This window comes from Somniosus microcephalus, chromosome 8 (genome assembly GCF_052327205.1).
Source record: "Somniosus microcephalus isolate GS21.2 chromosome 8, FLI_Smic_1.0, whole genome shotgun sequence".
NCBI classification, from domain to species: domain Eukaryota; kingdom Metazoa; phylum Chordata; class Chondrichthyes; order Squaliformes; family Somniosidae; genus Somniosus; species Somniosus microcephalus.
In genome coordinates, this window is record NC_140994.1 from 14,133,301 (window position 1) to 14,146,970 (window position 13,670).

At 47.6% G+C, this 13,670-nt stretch overlaps 1 protein-coding gene across 1 annotated transcript in view; it reads right to left on the reverse strand.

Moving 5' to 3' along the window:
• pyroxd2 (pyridine nucleotide-disulphide oxidoreductase domain 2) overlaps positions 1 to 13,670 on the reverse strand; it is a 46,072-nt gene extending 32,402 nt beyond the window's left edge. Inside the window, exons 1-4 of the mRNA XM_085994258.1 lie at positions 13,503 to 13,670; positions 11,352 to 11,371; positions 6,878 to 6,971; positions 1,933 to 2,006 (exon numbers count right to left, since the gene is read on the reverse strand). Of these exons, the coding sequence (XP_085850384.1) occupies positions 1,933 to 2,006; positions 6,878 to 6,971; positions 11,352 to 11,371; positions 13,503 to 13,623 (309 nt within the window). The 5' untranslated portion in view covers positions 13,624 to 13,670. The remainder of the gene's footprint in view (positions 1 to 1,932; positions 2,007 to 6,877; positions 6,972 to 11,351; positions 11,372 to 13,502) is intronic.

The following is a 13,670-nucleotide window of genomic DNA, read 5'->3' on the forward strand; positions in this document are numbered from 1 at the left end:
CTGAGCCTCCACAGCCCTCTGGGGTAGAGAATTCCAAAGATTCACCGCCCTCCGAGTGAAGAAATGTCTCCGCATCTCAGTCCTAAATGGCCGGCCCCTTATCCTGAGACTGTGACTAGTGTTCCCGTTAAGCTGTGCTGGAGGTCCCGAGCAGGCTGGCTACCGGCTTTACAATGGAAAAACCGCACATATGCGGAATTTTGAATGGTCCGTGCAGCCCCTTAAAGGGGCCACGCACCCAAAAAGAAATTAGCGGGAACGTTGATTGTGACCAGCACGGTGGCATAGTGGTTAGCACTGTTGCCTCACAGCGCCAAGGACCCGGGTTCAAATCTGGCCTCGGGTGACTGTCTGTGTGGAGTTTGCACATTCTCCCTGTGTTTGCGTGGGTTTCCTCCGGGTGCTCCAGTTTCCTCCCACAGTCCAAAGATGTGCGGGTTAGGTTGATTGGCCATGATAAAATTGGCCCTTAGTGTTAGGGGGGATTAAATACGTGGGGTTACGGGGTTACGGGGATAGGGCTTGGGTGGGATGGCTGTCGGTGTAGGGACCGGGTGCTAGGGTTTGGATGATCAGCCATGATCTCGTTGAATGGCGGAGCAGGCTCGAAGGGCCGAATGGCCTACTCCTGCTCCTATCCTCTATGTTTCTATGACCCCTGGTTCTAGACTCCCCGGCCAGGGGAAACAGCCTCTCAGCATCTTACCCTGTCAAGCCCTCTAAGAATTTTATATGTTGCAAAATGAGATCACCTCTCATTTTAAACTCCAAAGAATACAGGTCCAATCATACCCACCGGCGATGTATCAGTGCCCCTCACATCCCAAGGTGTTAATTGTTGGATGACACCCTCTCCATGTGGCCCATATATCTAGAGATTTCCCCTTCTCCATGGCAAGTGTGCAAAACCCTCTTCAATTGGGTTGATTTCTAGAACACTCTGTTCCTCGCTCCCCATGGAGATAACTCTAACGGAACGTTGCTAATTATTTTCTCCCTTCCCCCCCCCAACCCCACCCCGGGGTATGAGTGCTGACATCATGCAGGCCGTTATTCTTCATGTGTAGCATCACTAGGCAAGATCCTGCAAATCCATTGGCAGGATAGGCGCACCAACGTCAGTGTTTTTGCTCAGGCCAACATCCCCAGCATCGAAGCTTTGACCACGCTCGATCAGCTCCGACGGACGGGCCACATCGTCCGATTGCCCGATACGAGACTTCCCAAAACAAGCACTCTACTCGGAGCTCCGGCACGGCAAGAGAGCCCCAGGTGGGCAGAGGAAACGCTTCAAGGACACCCTCAAAGCCTCCTTGAAAAAGTGCAACATCCCCACCGACATCTGGGAATCCCTGGCCCAAAACCGCACAAAGTGGAGGAGAAGCATCCGGGAACACCTCGAGTCTCTTCGCCGGGAGCAAGCGGAAGCCAAGCGCAGGCAGCGCAAGGAGCGCACGTCAACCCAAGCACCCCACCCACCCGCCCCTTCAACCACCGTCTGCCCCACCTGTGACAGAGACTGTAGGTCCCGCATTGGACTCATCAGTCACCTGAGAACTCATTTTTAATGTGGAAGCAAGTCATCCTCGGTCCCGAGGGACTGCCTAAGAGAGAGAGATGATTTGACTGCGGCGGGCTGGGGGGGAGGGAATCACAGCACAACCCAATCTTGTCCTCAAATGATATCCAAACCTCGTGCAGGGGCTAACAGGTCAGCGGGCAGGAGCAGCAGCCTCAGCTAATTCTTTCCTCCTTCCTATCCAAGGGGTGCTTTGGCCATTGGGTTAATTAGAGTGCCTCAGCTGCAGGCCTTGGCTGGGATCAGCCAACTCAGCACAGATCAGCAGCCAAGTGTCGGCTGTACAATTGAACCAGGCAACGCCTTTTCCCATCAGGGAGCTTAGCTGAGTTTTTGTTTCATATGTGCCTCACCTTCAGCTCCAACTCTTTGTAGATCTGAGGTCTCAGCAAGCTCAGCACGTAAGACGCTCGTGAAAACTTGAAACCTGCAGCATAAAAGCACGGCATCAGATACATAAACAGCACGTACAATTTAAAAGGGGCTGTCACTTCAGGCTATGTGAGTACATACGAATTAGGAGCAGGAGTCGGCCATTCGGCCCCTCGAGCCTGCTCCGCCATTTAATAAGATCGTGGCTGATCTCCGAACTCAACTCCACTTTCCCGCCCGATCTTCATATCCCTGGATTCCCCTAGAGTCCAAAAAATCTATCGATCTCAACCTTGAATATACTCAATGATTCACCATCCACAGCCCTCTGGGGCAGAGAATTCCAAAGATTCACCACCCTCTGAGTGAAGAAATTCCTCCTCATCTCAGTCTTAAATGGCCAACCCCTTATCCTGAGACTATGACCCTTAGTTCTAGATTCACCAGCCAGGGGAAGCAACCTCTCAGCATCTACCCTGTCAATCCCCCTCAGAATCGTGTATGTTTCAATGAGATCACCTCTCATTCTTCTAAACTCCAGAGAGTATCGGTCCAATCTACACAATCTCTCCTCATAGGACAGCCCTCTCATCCCAGGAATCAATCTAGTGAACCCTCGTTGCACTGCCTCTAAGGCAAGTATATCCTTCCTCAGATAAGGTGATATTATGAACATGCTCCACCTAATCTTTACAGAATGCCTTCTGTATTTAAATATTCATTGGATACAAAAACACTAAATACGCCATCACAACAGACTCCAAACTCCAGGGCCAGGCCGCATACAATAAGCCCTCAGAGATCAGATGACCCAATACTTGGTGCGCTACATGTCTGGTTTGCTGGTTTGTCCGGTTTGGATTATATGGGCTCAAATTTCCAAGCCCTGTGGAGGCGGGTTTGGAGGTGGGAGTGGTGGGAAAATTGCAGAATTGGGGGGCAGGAACCCATCTCACCCCCAACCTGCCTCCGTGCCAATGTTCCAGGAGGCAGGTATCCGACCTGTGCTGGGAGCCGCCTCCCCGAGGCAGGAAGGGGATTAGTGCCAATTAACTGCCTGTTAACAGGTAGTTAACAGGCAGTTTTTTGCCTAATCCCTATTTTTAGCCCTGAAGTGTGGGCTTCCCGACGGCTCTGAACCACGCCAAGTTAGCGAGGCGGACCATCGGTCTGCAGGGGTTGGAGGGGTCGAGATGTCCGTTGTGCAGGTGAGTGATGGGTGCATGTGTGCAGAGGTAAGTGTGTGAGGTAAGTGTAAAGTGTTTAAAGAAGTTTTACTTGCCTTTACCTTCTCCTGCAGGCTTCCTTCCTTCAGTTCTCGGGAGTCCCTCAGCTCACCGGCACAGAAAGCAGAATGGCCGCTGAACTGTCAAAAGCTGCAGCCTCTGCTTTCTGGTCTGGAGAGATCGCTAACTGAGTCTGAGTAGAAGGACTCAAGTTAGAAGACAGATTGTCAATGTTTGACAGCCTCACAGAGCTGTCGAACGCTGATTTTTCATCTGTCAAAAGCTCTTGACAGATGAAATGTCAATCACTGACGTCACCAGTAACCAGCTGTCCCTTAATTGGCCTGCTGAGCCCACTGGGCGGGCTTAACAAGGTCAATCAAGGGAAAATAGCGTGGGTTGGCCACAAGTCGATGGAGGCGGGACTACAACCCAAAAAGTGGGAGTCTCGCCTCCATCACGTCCCCATTGACAAAATCCAGCCCTTTGTGTCTGGAGGCCTGATTTTAAGCACGGTTGACTGAATCAGCTGTTAATATCAGCAGCTTAAGACACCTGCAGATTAATGGGGACATGGATCTAACCTTTGTAAGGTAGTTCACAGCTCTCCATACTACACACCGACCTGACCCATGGACAAAGCTTGGACAGTCCTGCTACAACAGCTTATTCAGGTGTCATCTGCGGCTCCTTGGATAGCATTCCTGCCTCTGAGTCAGAAAGTTGTGGGTTCATAGTTCCACTCTCAGAGATTTGGTAGTGCATAATCTAGGCTGACTGTTCAGTGCAGTGCTGAGGGAGCGCTGCACTGTCAGAGGTGCCGTCTTTCGAATGAGACGTTAAACCGAGGCCCCGTCTGCTCTCTCAGGTGGACGTAAAAGATCCCGTGACAATATTTTGACGAAAGGGGAGTCCTGGGCCAATATTCATCCCTCAATCAACATTACGAAAAACAGATTATCTGGTCATTATCACATTGCTGTTTGTGGGAGCTTGCTGTGCGCAAATTGGCTGCCGCGTTGCCCACATTACAACAGTGACCACACTTCAAAAAGTACATCACTGGCTGTAAAGCACTTTGAGACGTCCATTCCATTAGCAGGCAACTGGACATTTGGAACTTATTAATTTGCTGGTTACTTTATCAGTCTAACTTGTCTGTTACTTAATGACTATATTTTCCCAAACTAGGTTAGTTGTTAAGGGTTCACTGCTGCAGTGCTCGATCCCAACTCTTGTGTGCTGAGCTGGCTATGACTAGCTCCCTCTGATGGGCACGTGTGCAATTACATGATGGCTGTCTTAAATAGAAAGAACAAACTTGCATTTATACAGCGCCTTTCACGACCTCAGGATGTCCCAAAGCACTTTACGGCCAAGAAAGTACTTTTTGAAGTGTTGTTTACTGTTATAATGTAGGAAATTTGGCAGCCAATTTGCGCACAGCAAGCTCCCACAAACAGCAATGTGATAATGACCAGATCATCTGTTTTAGTGATGTTGGATGAGGGACAAATGTTGGTCAAGGCACTGTCCCAATATTCCCTCCACAACAGTATTAGGCCCTGATCCTGCTGCTGTGATGCTAGAACGGTAACATAGAGGTAATGTTACTGGTCTAATAATCCAGATTAATAATTGGGAGACATAAGTTCAAATCTCCACCACGGCAACTGGGGAATTTAAATTCAGTTAATTAAATAAATCTGGAATAAAAAGCTAGTGTCAGCAATGGTGACCATAAAACTACCAGATTGTTGTTAAAAACCCATCTGGTTCACTAATGTCTTTTAGGGAAGGAAATCTGCCGTCCTTACCTGGTCTGGCCTATTTGTGACCCCAGACCCCCCACAGCAATGTTGTTGACTCTTAAACAGCTCTCTGAATGGCCTAGCAAGGCAATTAGGGATGGGCAATAAATGCTGGGCTTGCCAGTGACACCCACATCCCGTGAATGAATTTTAAAAAAAGATAATTTTTCTACCTCATCCTCAGTGAGCAGCTGATAGGATGCTGCCATTAGCCTTGTGTTTCTGGACTAGGAGGGGGGTTGAAATCAGCTAGTGATGTTTGCTAGATCGTGTTTGTCATGAATCAGTCATTCATGAAAGAAAGACTTATGAAATAATACTGAGCGGCCTGCGAGTGGCGCTGTCCAGGGAGAGTATAAATACTCGGGCACGGGCCCAGCTTGCGCAGGACATTCTTAACAGGAACTAGTGAAGGACACAACTAGACCTCCATGTTGTAAAACAGTTGATTAAAGCTTTGTTTAACGCTTAGACCAAGTGCCTAGTGGTTTTCTTACATCGGTGTCCATGTGTGTATCACAGAATCACAGAAACCCCACAGTGCAGATAGAGGCCATTTCGGCCCATCGAGCCTGCACCGACACATATCCCACCCGCTCCCCGTAACCCCTACACCAACACATATCCCACCCTATCCCTGTAGACATCAGGTGACAGCAGGAGCAAGCTCGCCGGTTGAATCACCTGCCGGCAGTCGCTGGTCAGTCTCACACATGTAGAATGGTCACTTAGCAAATATACTGGAGGACTTTTGTGAAGAGAAGGATTGAAGGGAAGGGAAGATTGCAAGGGGAAAAAAAAGCAAAGCCAATTTCTACCTCAAGTGGGCAGGAAGCAAACAGCCCCCAAGGAGTGAGGGATCACTGAATCCAGAGTCCCCCTGGCCTGCATTCAGGGGACCTCCCAGCAAACAGTCATAGGGATGAATTAGTGGAGCAGGTCTCCAAGTTGTTCCCTGGGGGAAACGTGCAGTAAGGAGAGACTTTAGGAGGGGTACAGAGAATAAAAAAAACAATGATATAACCCATCGAGTTCAACCAAAAGGGGCAATTATAAAATCGTGGGGCTTCAACTTGCCAACTTCCATCATCAACATTTGGTGAGTGGCAGCCGGAATGGGATTGCTAGGAAGGATGATGGAAGCCAAGGCACTAGATTCAGACAGAGGACCAGACGATGGTGGGGTCAGTATTCTGGAAGGATGACATCAAATGGGTCGATGGGGCCTTCTTCCCATAAACCAATCTTGTGATTACAACAACCAAACATGCTGCTTTTGCCGGTTGATTTTTTTAAAATGGTTCTTTCCCGGGGTGTGGGCATCACTGACAAGCCCGGCATTTATTGCCCATCCCTAGTTGCCATTGAGAAGGTGGTGGTGAGCCGCCTTCTTGAACCGCTGCAGTCCATGCTCCAACAATATTGTTAGGTAGGGAGGCCCACTGACGATGAAGGAACGGCCGATATATGTCTAAGTCAGGATGGTATGTGACATGGAGGGGAACTTGGAGGTGTTAGTGTTCCCGTACACTTGCTGCCCTTGTCCTTCTAGGTGGAAGAGGTCGCGGGTTTGGGAAGTGCTGCCGAAGAAGCCTTGGCGAGTTGCTGCAATGCATCTTGTAGATGGTACACACTGCAGCCAATGTGCGCCGGTGGTGGCGGGAATGGCTGTTTAACATGGTGGATGGGGTGCCAATCAAACGGGCTGCTTTGAATATACTCAATGATTCAGCATCCAGATGCTATCGGAGAAGACTTAGCTCACCCTTTCCATACTTGAAGCCTGAAAGGGCAGGTGACGTAGGACCTCCACACCTTGTAAGTCAAAAGATATTCTTACTGAAACCCCAGGGGCAGCTCGTATCTAGCCGGGCAAGGGCCGGTCCTACCTGGAATGAGTTCCTCCGTGACAGCGGCCCCACCAATCAAATGACGCCTCTCTAACACGGCAGTGTTCACTCCAGACTTCTGTAGGTATGCAGCCTGCAAGAGACATGGCAACAGTCGATGTTCCACAGAGCATCCACTTCTGAGGATCGAATTTGGAGGCACACTCACCAAAACATTCTTTAAAAAATACTTCGCATTCACAGACATCAAATTAGTGAGTACGCGTGAGATAATTAAGAGCAGCCAGCAAGGATTAGTTAAAGGTAAGCTATGTTTGACAAATTCAACAGAGCATTGTTGAAAAAGTGGATAAATAAAGGGAATGCAGTATATATAGAAACATAGAAACATAGAAGATAGGAGCAGGAGTAGGCCATTCGGCCCCTTGAGCCTGTTCCGCCATTCAATGAGATCATGGCTGATCATCCAAATTCAGTACCCTGTCCCTGCCTTCTCCCCATATCCCTTGATCCCTTTAGCCTTAAGAAATATATCTAACTCCTTCTTGAATATATTTAATGAATTGGCCTCAACTGCCTTCTGTGGTAGAGAATTCCACAGGTTCACCACTCTCTGGGTGAAGAAATTCCTCCTCATCTCTGTCCTAAATGGCTTACCCCTTATCCTTAGACTGTGACCCCTGGTTCTGGACTCCCCTGCCATCAGAAATATCCTTCCTGCATCTGGTCTGTCTAGTCCTGTTAGAATTTTATAAGTTTCAATGAGATCCCCTCTCATTCTTCTAAACTCCAGCGAGTATAAGCCCAATCGACCCAATCTCTCCTCATACGTCATTCCTGCCATCCCAGGTATCAGTCTGGTGAATCTTCGCTGCACTCCATGGCAAGAACATCCTTCCTCAGATAAGGTGACCAAAACTGCACACAATACTCAAGGTGTGGTCTCACCAAGGCCCTGTACAACTGCAGCAAGACATCCTTGTTCCTGTACTCGAACCCTCTCGCTACGAAGGCCAACATACCATTTGCCTTCTTAACTGCCTGCTGCACCTGCATGCTTACCTTCAGTGACTGGTGCACAAGGACACCCAGGTCTCGTTGCACTTCCCCTTCTCCCAATCTATTGCCGTTCAGATAATAATCTGCCTTCCTGTTTTTGCCACCAAAGTGGAAAACTTCGCATTTATCCACATTATACTGCATCTGCCATGCATCTGCCCAATCACCCAACCTGTCCAAATCATACTGGTTTGATATAGTTTTTAGAAAGTCTTTGATAAGATATCTCATTGCAAACTTGTTACACAAATTTATGCATAAGAGGAAATGTAGCAGCATTTAACTTAACTTAATTTAAAGTTACACTTCACCGCAGGCAGCGTCCTGTCGGCCACTACCCCAGACACACCCCCTCGGGCACATAATAAGCCCGGTAACACTAACTATAGCAAACTGCAGCTGGCAGCACAAGTGGCAACTCATTAACCAAACTTTATTGGTGGCAACTCATTAACCAAACTTTATTGGTGGCATCTCAATAGCCATACTCATTGGCTGATGGACAGGAAGCAAAGGGTTAGAATAAACTAAAAGCAAAGAATTGCGGATGCTGGAAATCTGAAATAAAAGCAGACGACGCTGGAAATACTCAGCAGGTCAGGCAGCATCCGTGGATGAAAAGGGCCTCGACCTGAAACCTTTAGCCCTACGTCTCTCCTGCCACCGATGCTGCCTGACCTGCTGAGCGTGTCCAGCATTTTCTGCTTTTATTAAAGGGTTAGAAACAATGGGTGCTGCTCGGGTTGATGGAGGGTTAGAAGTGGTGTACCCCAGGGGGAAAATTCTAGGTCCACTTTTGTCCTCGATACGTAGCGATGTTTTGGACTTGGGGACAGGATATCGAAATTGGGTGATGACACAAAGGTGCAGGGTTTGGCAAACAGTGAGGAGGATTGCAAGGCTTCAGGAAGATACTGATAGGTTAGAATGAGCAGACAGGTAGCAGCGGTGCAATTTAATGCAGAGAAGTGAGAGGTAATCCAATTTGGGAGGAAAAAGAAGGAATAAGTTTGTTCACTCAATGAAAAGACAGTGATGGGTGTCGATGAACAGAGAGACCGAGGGGTTCAAATAAATTCCTTGAAAGTGCGAGTGCAGGTAGATAAAGCCATAAAAAAAAAGCCAACAGAATGTTGGGTTTTATAGAGGGGGACAGAGAGTTCAAAAGTTAATGATAAATTTGTGAAAGGCAATGGTGAGACCAGTCAGAGTACTGTGTACAATTTTAGATGCCGCATTACAGAAAGGGCATTAAAGCCACAGAGTGTGTACAGCATAGATGTTCCAGGATGGAAAACTACGGTCATGAGGAGAGACTCGAGACTATTTCCACTGGAACAGGGAGGCCAAGAGGAGATTAGCGAGAGACTTTATTTAAATGCTGGTGTAGATGTGCGTTCCGCACTCTGGGGAGGGGTCCCGTGCAGGCGGGTGTCTCAATCCCTGTGTGACCAAGTTTAACCCAAAACATTAACCTGTCTTCTTCTCTCTTTAAGAAGCTAGCAGATCTGCTGCTTTTTATTACAGGAGATGGAGTGCAGCGATGATGTGAACTTTGAATTGAGCAGGATCATTCTGGTGCAGCCAAGTGTCACACTCCTTGACAGCGCTATTAAAAAGGTTGGTGTATCTGGAGCTTGATCTCGTGAGATTCAAAGTCCGGGTTTACCCAAACCGCTCACCCATAAACACTCTAATAACACCGAAAGTTCTGGAAAAACACAGCAGGTCACTCAGCCTCTGAAAAGGACTAAGACACTGCCTGAAAGGGTGGTAGAGGCAGAAACGCTCATCACATTTAAAAAGTACTTGGATGTAAAAAGTACCACACCTTGAGTATTGTGTGTAGTTTTGGTCGCCTTATCTGAGGAAGGATGTTCTTGCCATGGAGGGAGTGCAGCGAAGATTCACCAGACTGATACCTGGGATGGCAGGAATGGCGTATGAGGAGAGATTGGGCCGATTGGGCTTATACTCGCTGGAGTTTAGAAGAATGAGAGGGGATCTCATTGAAACTTATAAAATTCTAACAGGACTGGACAGACTAGATGCAGGAAGGATGTTCCCGATGGTCGGGGAGTCCAGAACCAGGGGTCACAGTCTAAGGATAAGGGGTAAGCCATTTAGGACAGAGATGAGGAGGAATTTCTTCACCCAGAGAGTGGTGAACCTGTGGAATTCTCTACCACAGAAGGCAGTGGAGGCCAATTCATTAAATATATTCAAGAAGGAGTTAGATATATTTCTTAAGGCTAAAGGGATATGGGGAGAAAGCAGGGACAGGGTACTGAGTTTGGATGATCAGCCATGATCTCATTGAATGGCGGAGCAGGCTCGAGGGGCCGAATGGCCGACTCCTGCTCCTATCTTCTATGTTTCTATGTGCACCTGAAGTGCCGTACCCTACAGGGCTACGGACCAGGAGCTGGAACGTGGGATTGGGCTGGAGAGCTCTTTTGCGGCCAGCACAGACACGATGGGCCGAATGGCCTCCTTCGGTGCTGTAACTTTCTATGATTCGATGACAGGTTAATGTTTCAGATACAGACACTTCACTGAAAGTGGGTTCTGACAAAGAGCCTAAATAGGTCGACCCCGAAACATGAATCTGCCTTTTCTGTTCCCGATGATGACTAACCTATCGTGTACTTCCAGCCCGTTCCTGTTTTTAAACATTTCATTGTTCCAGCATTTGCAGAGATGTTATCGTTTTCTTGTTAACTGTGACAATGGACTGGACAATCTACGAAAGGGCTGATTTAGGACTGATGTCTGGTAGGTCTTCTTCACACACAGCGTTTTCAACGCTTGGGATGGGTTCCCAGATAAAACAGTCGAAGCCAAAGTCAGGAATCATTTAAAAAGCAAATGGATGCTACAGTGTGGGGGTGTTGGAGGTTAGGGTCTGGATGAACGAACTAAGATGGGCCGAATGGCCTTCCTCATCTCTAATTACCTTGTGATTTTCCACTTTCTTTAGTTATTTTGATAGCCACTTTGATTATATGCTGCTAATCCATTTTTTTTGTGGGTACGAAATGCCTTCATTTCCCCCCCCCACCCCCCCACCGCACCCTGCCCCCGCCCCCCCGACCACCCGCCCCACTCTCTCCGGCTGAGTCAGAGTCTGCCAAGGACTGTCTGCTGTCTTTTCCAGTGTCGCTCTGAACTGACCACCCGGAACCAGGAAGACCAGCCTTTGCTCCTTCTGCCCGCTGCCCAGAGACACCGCTGGCCACCACATGGCACCTTGCCGCCAGAGGGCAGCCGTGGTTTTTTGCCCATTTGCCCAAGGTTTACAGCGCGGTGAGGCTGCAGCTTTCAGACTGGGCCGCGTCTGTCCGGCTCCAAGGGTTAATATTCTGAAAACTCCCCAAATACAAACAGGGCTGGCACCTCTATGTAAAGCCCATTAAAATGTTATCGGAAGAAAAGACAATAAAAATGTACGTACAGCTACAAGCCCATTGTGGCCTGGGGAAATAAAGAAAAAAATGTTAATTTTCTTATTGTTTACATACTGATAATACATACCATGAGTCAAATAATCTGTTTTAGTGCTTCATATGATATCATAAATGAACAACAATAACTTGCATTTATATATCGCCTTTATCATAGTAAAACGTCCCTCGGAGCTTCACAGGAGCGTAGTCAGACAAAAAACTGACACTGAGCCAAAGAAGGAAACGTTAGGGCAGGCCACCAAAAGCTTGGTCAAAGAGGTAGGGTTTAAGCAGGCTCTTCAAGGAGGAGAGCGAGGTAGAGAGGTTTAGGGAGGGAATTGCAGAGATTAAGGCTTCGATGGCGGAAGGCACGGCCGCCAATGTTGGGGAGAAGGAAGTGGGGGATGCGCAAGAGGCCAGAAGTGGAGAAACACAGATTAATTGGAGGGCTGTAGGAGGTTACAGAGGTAGGGAGGGACGAGGCCATGGAGATCAGTTTAGGATTGTCGCCTCAAGCCAATCCCATGTATCTGCTACAAAAAGAAAATACTGCAGATGCTGGAATTCTGAAATAAAAACAGAAAATGCTGGAGATACTCAGCAGGTCAGGCAGCATCTGTGAAAGGTCATCGACCTGAAACGTTAACTCTGTTTCTCTCTCTTCACAGATGCTGCCTGTCCTGCTGAGTGTCTCCAGCATTTTCTGTTTTTATCCCATGTATCTGCTGCTGTTTCAATTGATCACTTTCTCACATCGCGAAGCTTCGAAGTGCAGTGACTGTTGTTATGTGGACAAAAGGGGCAGCCATTTTGCACCTGCAACATCCCCCAGACAGCAGTGAGATGAACAGCCAGTTAATCTGGTTTTTGATGGCGCTGGTTGAAGGAGAAATGTTTACCAGGACATTGGGACAGCCCTTGCTCTTCCTTAAAATTCCCATGAGATCTTTAACAGCTGATCCAGAAAATAGCACTTTTAACAATGTAACACTCCTCATTATCTACACACGTGTCAGTCGTGGCTCAGTGGTAACACTCTTGCCTCTAAGTCAGAAGGTTGTGGGTTCAAGTCCCACCCCATGAGACTGGAGCACAAATATCTAGGCTGACACTCCAGTGCAGCACTGAGGGAGTGCTGCGCTGTCGGAGGTGCCGTCTTTTGGATGAGACGTTAAACCGAGGCCCTGTCTGCCCTCCCAGGTGTATGTACATGATCCCATGGCACTACTCTGAAGAAGAGCAGGGGAGTTATCCCTGGTGTCCTGGCCAATAGCTATCAAAAAACAGATGATCTGGTCATTATCACATTGCTGTTTGTGGGATCTTGCTGTGTGCAATTGGCTGCCACGTTTCCTACATTACAACAGTGACTACACTGCAAAAAGTACTTCATTGACTGTAAAGCACTTTGGAATGTTGTGAAAGGCGCTATATAAATGCAAGTCTTTCTTTGAAATATTATTTATATATAACCATATAAGTTTAGTGCAGCAGTCACAAAACCATTTATTATATTTCTAGCTAAGGAGCTGTAGGTAAGCTTACTAACTACTGTTATATGTTGTAATAATGCTACTATTCACTCGCACTATTAATAGGCTTATTTGGCAGTCAAACCGAAGTCAAAATCTAGTGCCACTTTGCCAAGTGGGGGGGGGGGGCGGTCAGGTGAGGGAAGGCATGTGATAAATCGTGCTGAGCTTCCTCAGTTTGTTCCCTGGGTACGCTACAGATTTAAGTCGCTATCTGGGCAAGTGAAAACACTCTCCGGAACCCAGGGAACGGGGGGTGGGCTTGTAACGACGGGAAACAGTCTGAAATGCAAATATCTGCAGATGGGGAAACAAGAGTAAAAGCTCCCTGCAAAAAAGTACAGCAGCTACCATCGATTACAAGGATGTTCTGTGTGTTCTAGGTGCAATAATGCCCTGCACAACAGAAAGATAATAACCAGCTGAATTGATCCGAGTAATCAGCCCAAAACAAGAACATAGTTACACAAACTGTTAAACAAAAGATACATTATGAAACTGTTGTCTGATTCAGTGAGATGGAAATTAATGCATCTTTCTGTCACTGACTAAAGCCCACTTTCGGGGTCCATTCGCCTCCCTGCATATAAAAGTTTGACATTATTATTAGGAACTTTTGCAGGTTACCTCCCCCTATTATCAAGGCGTCATACTGAGGTCGGAGTGCTGTCACTGAACTCTGGCTCCTGCTGATCGGCCTGTTCAAAAGGATTTTCCAAATCCTGCACCGAGTTGAAGTGATCGCCATAATAAAAGTTTCAGAAAGACCGAAGATCAAGTTTCGCCTCAACCAGA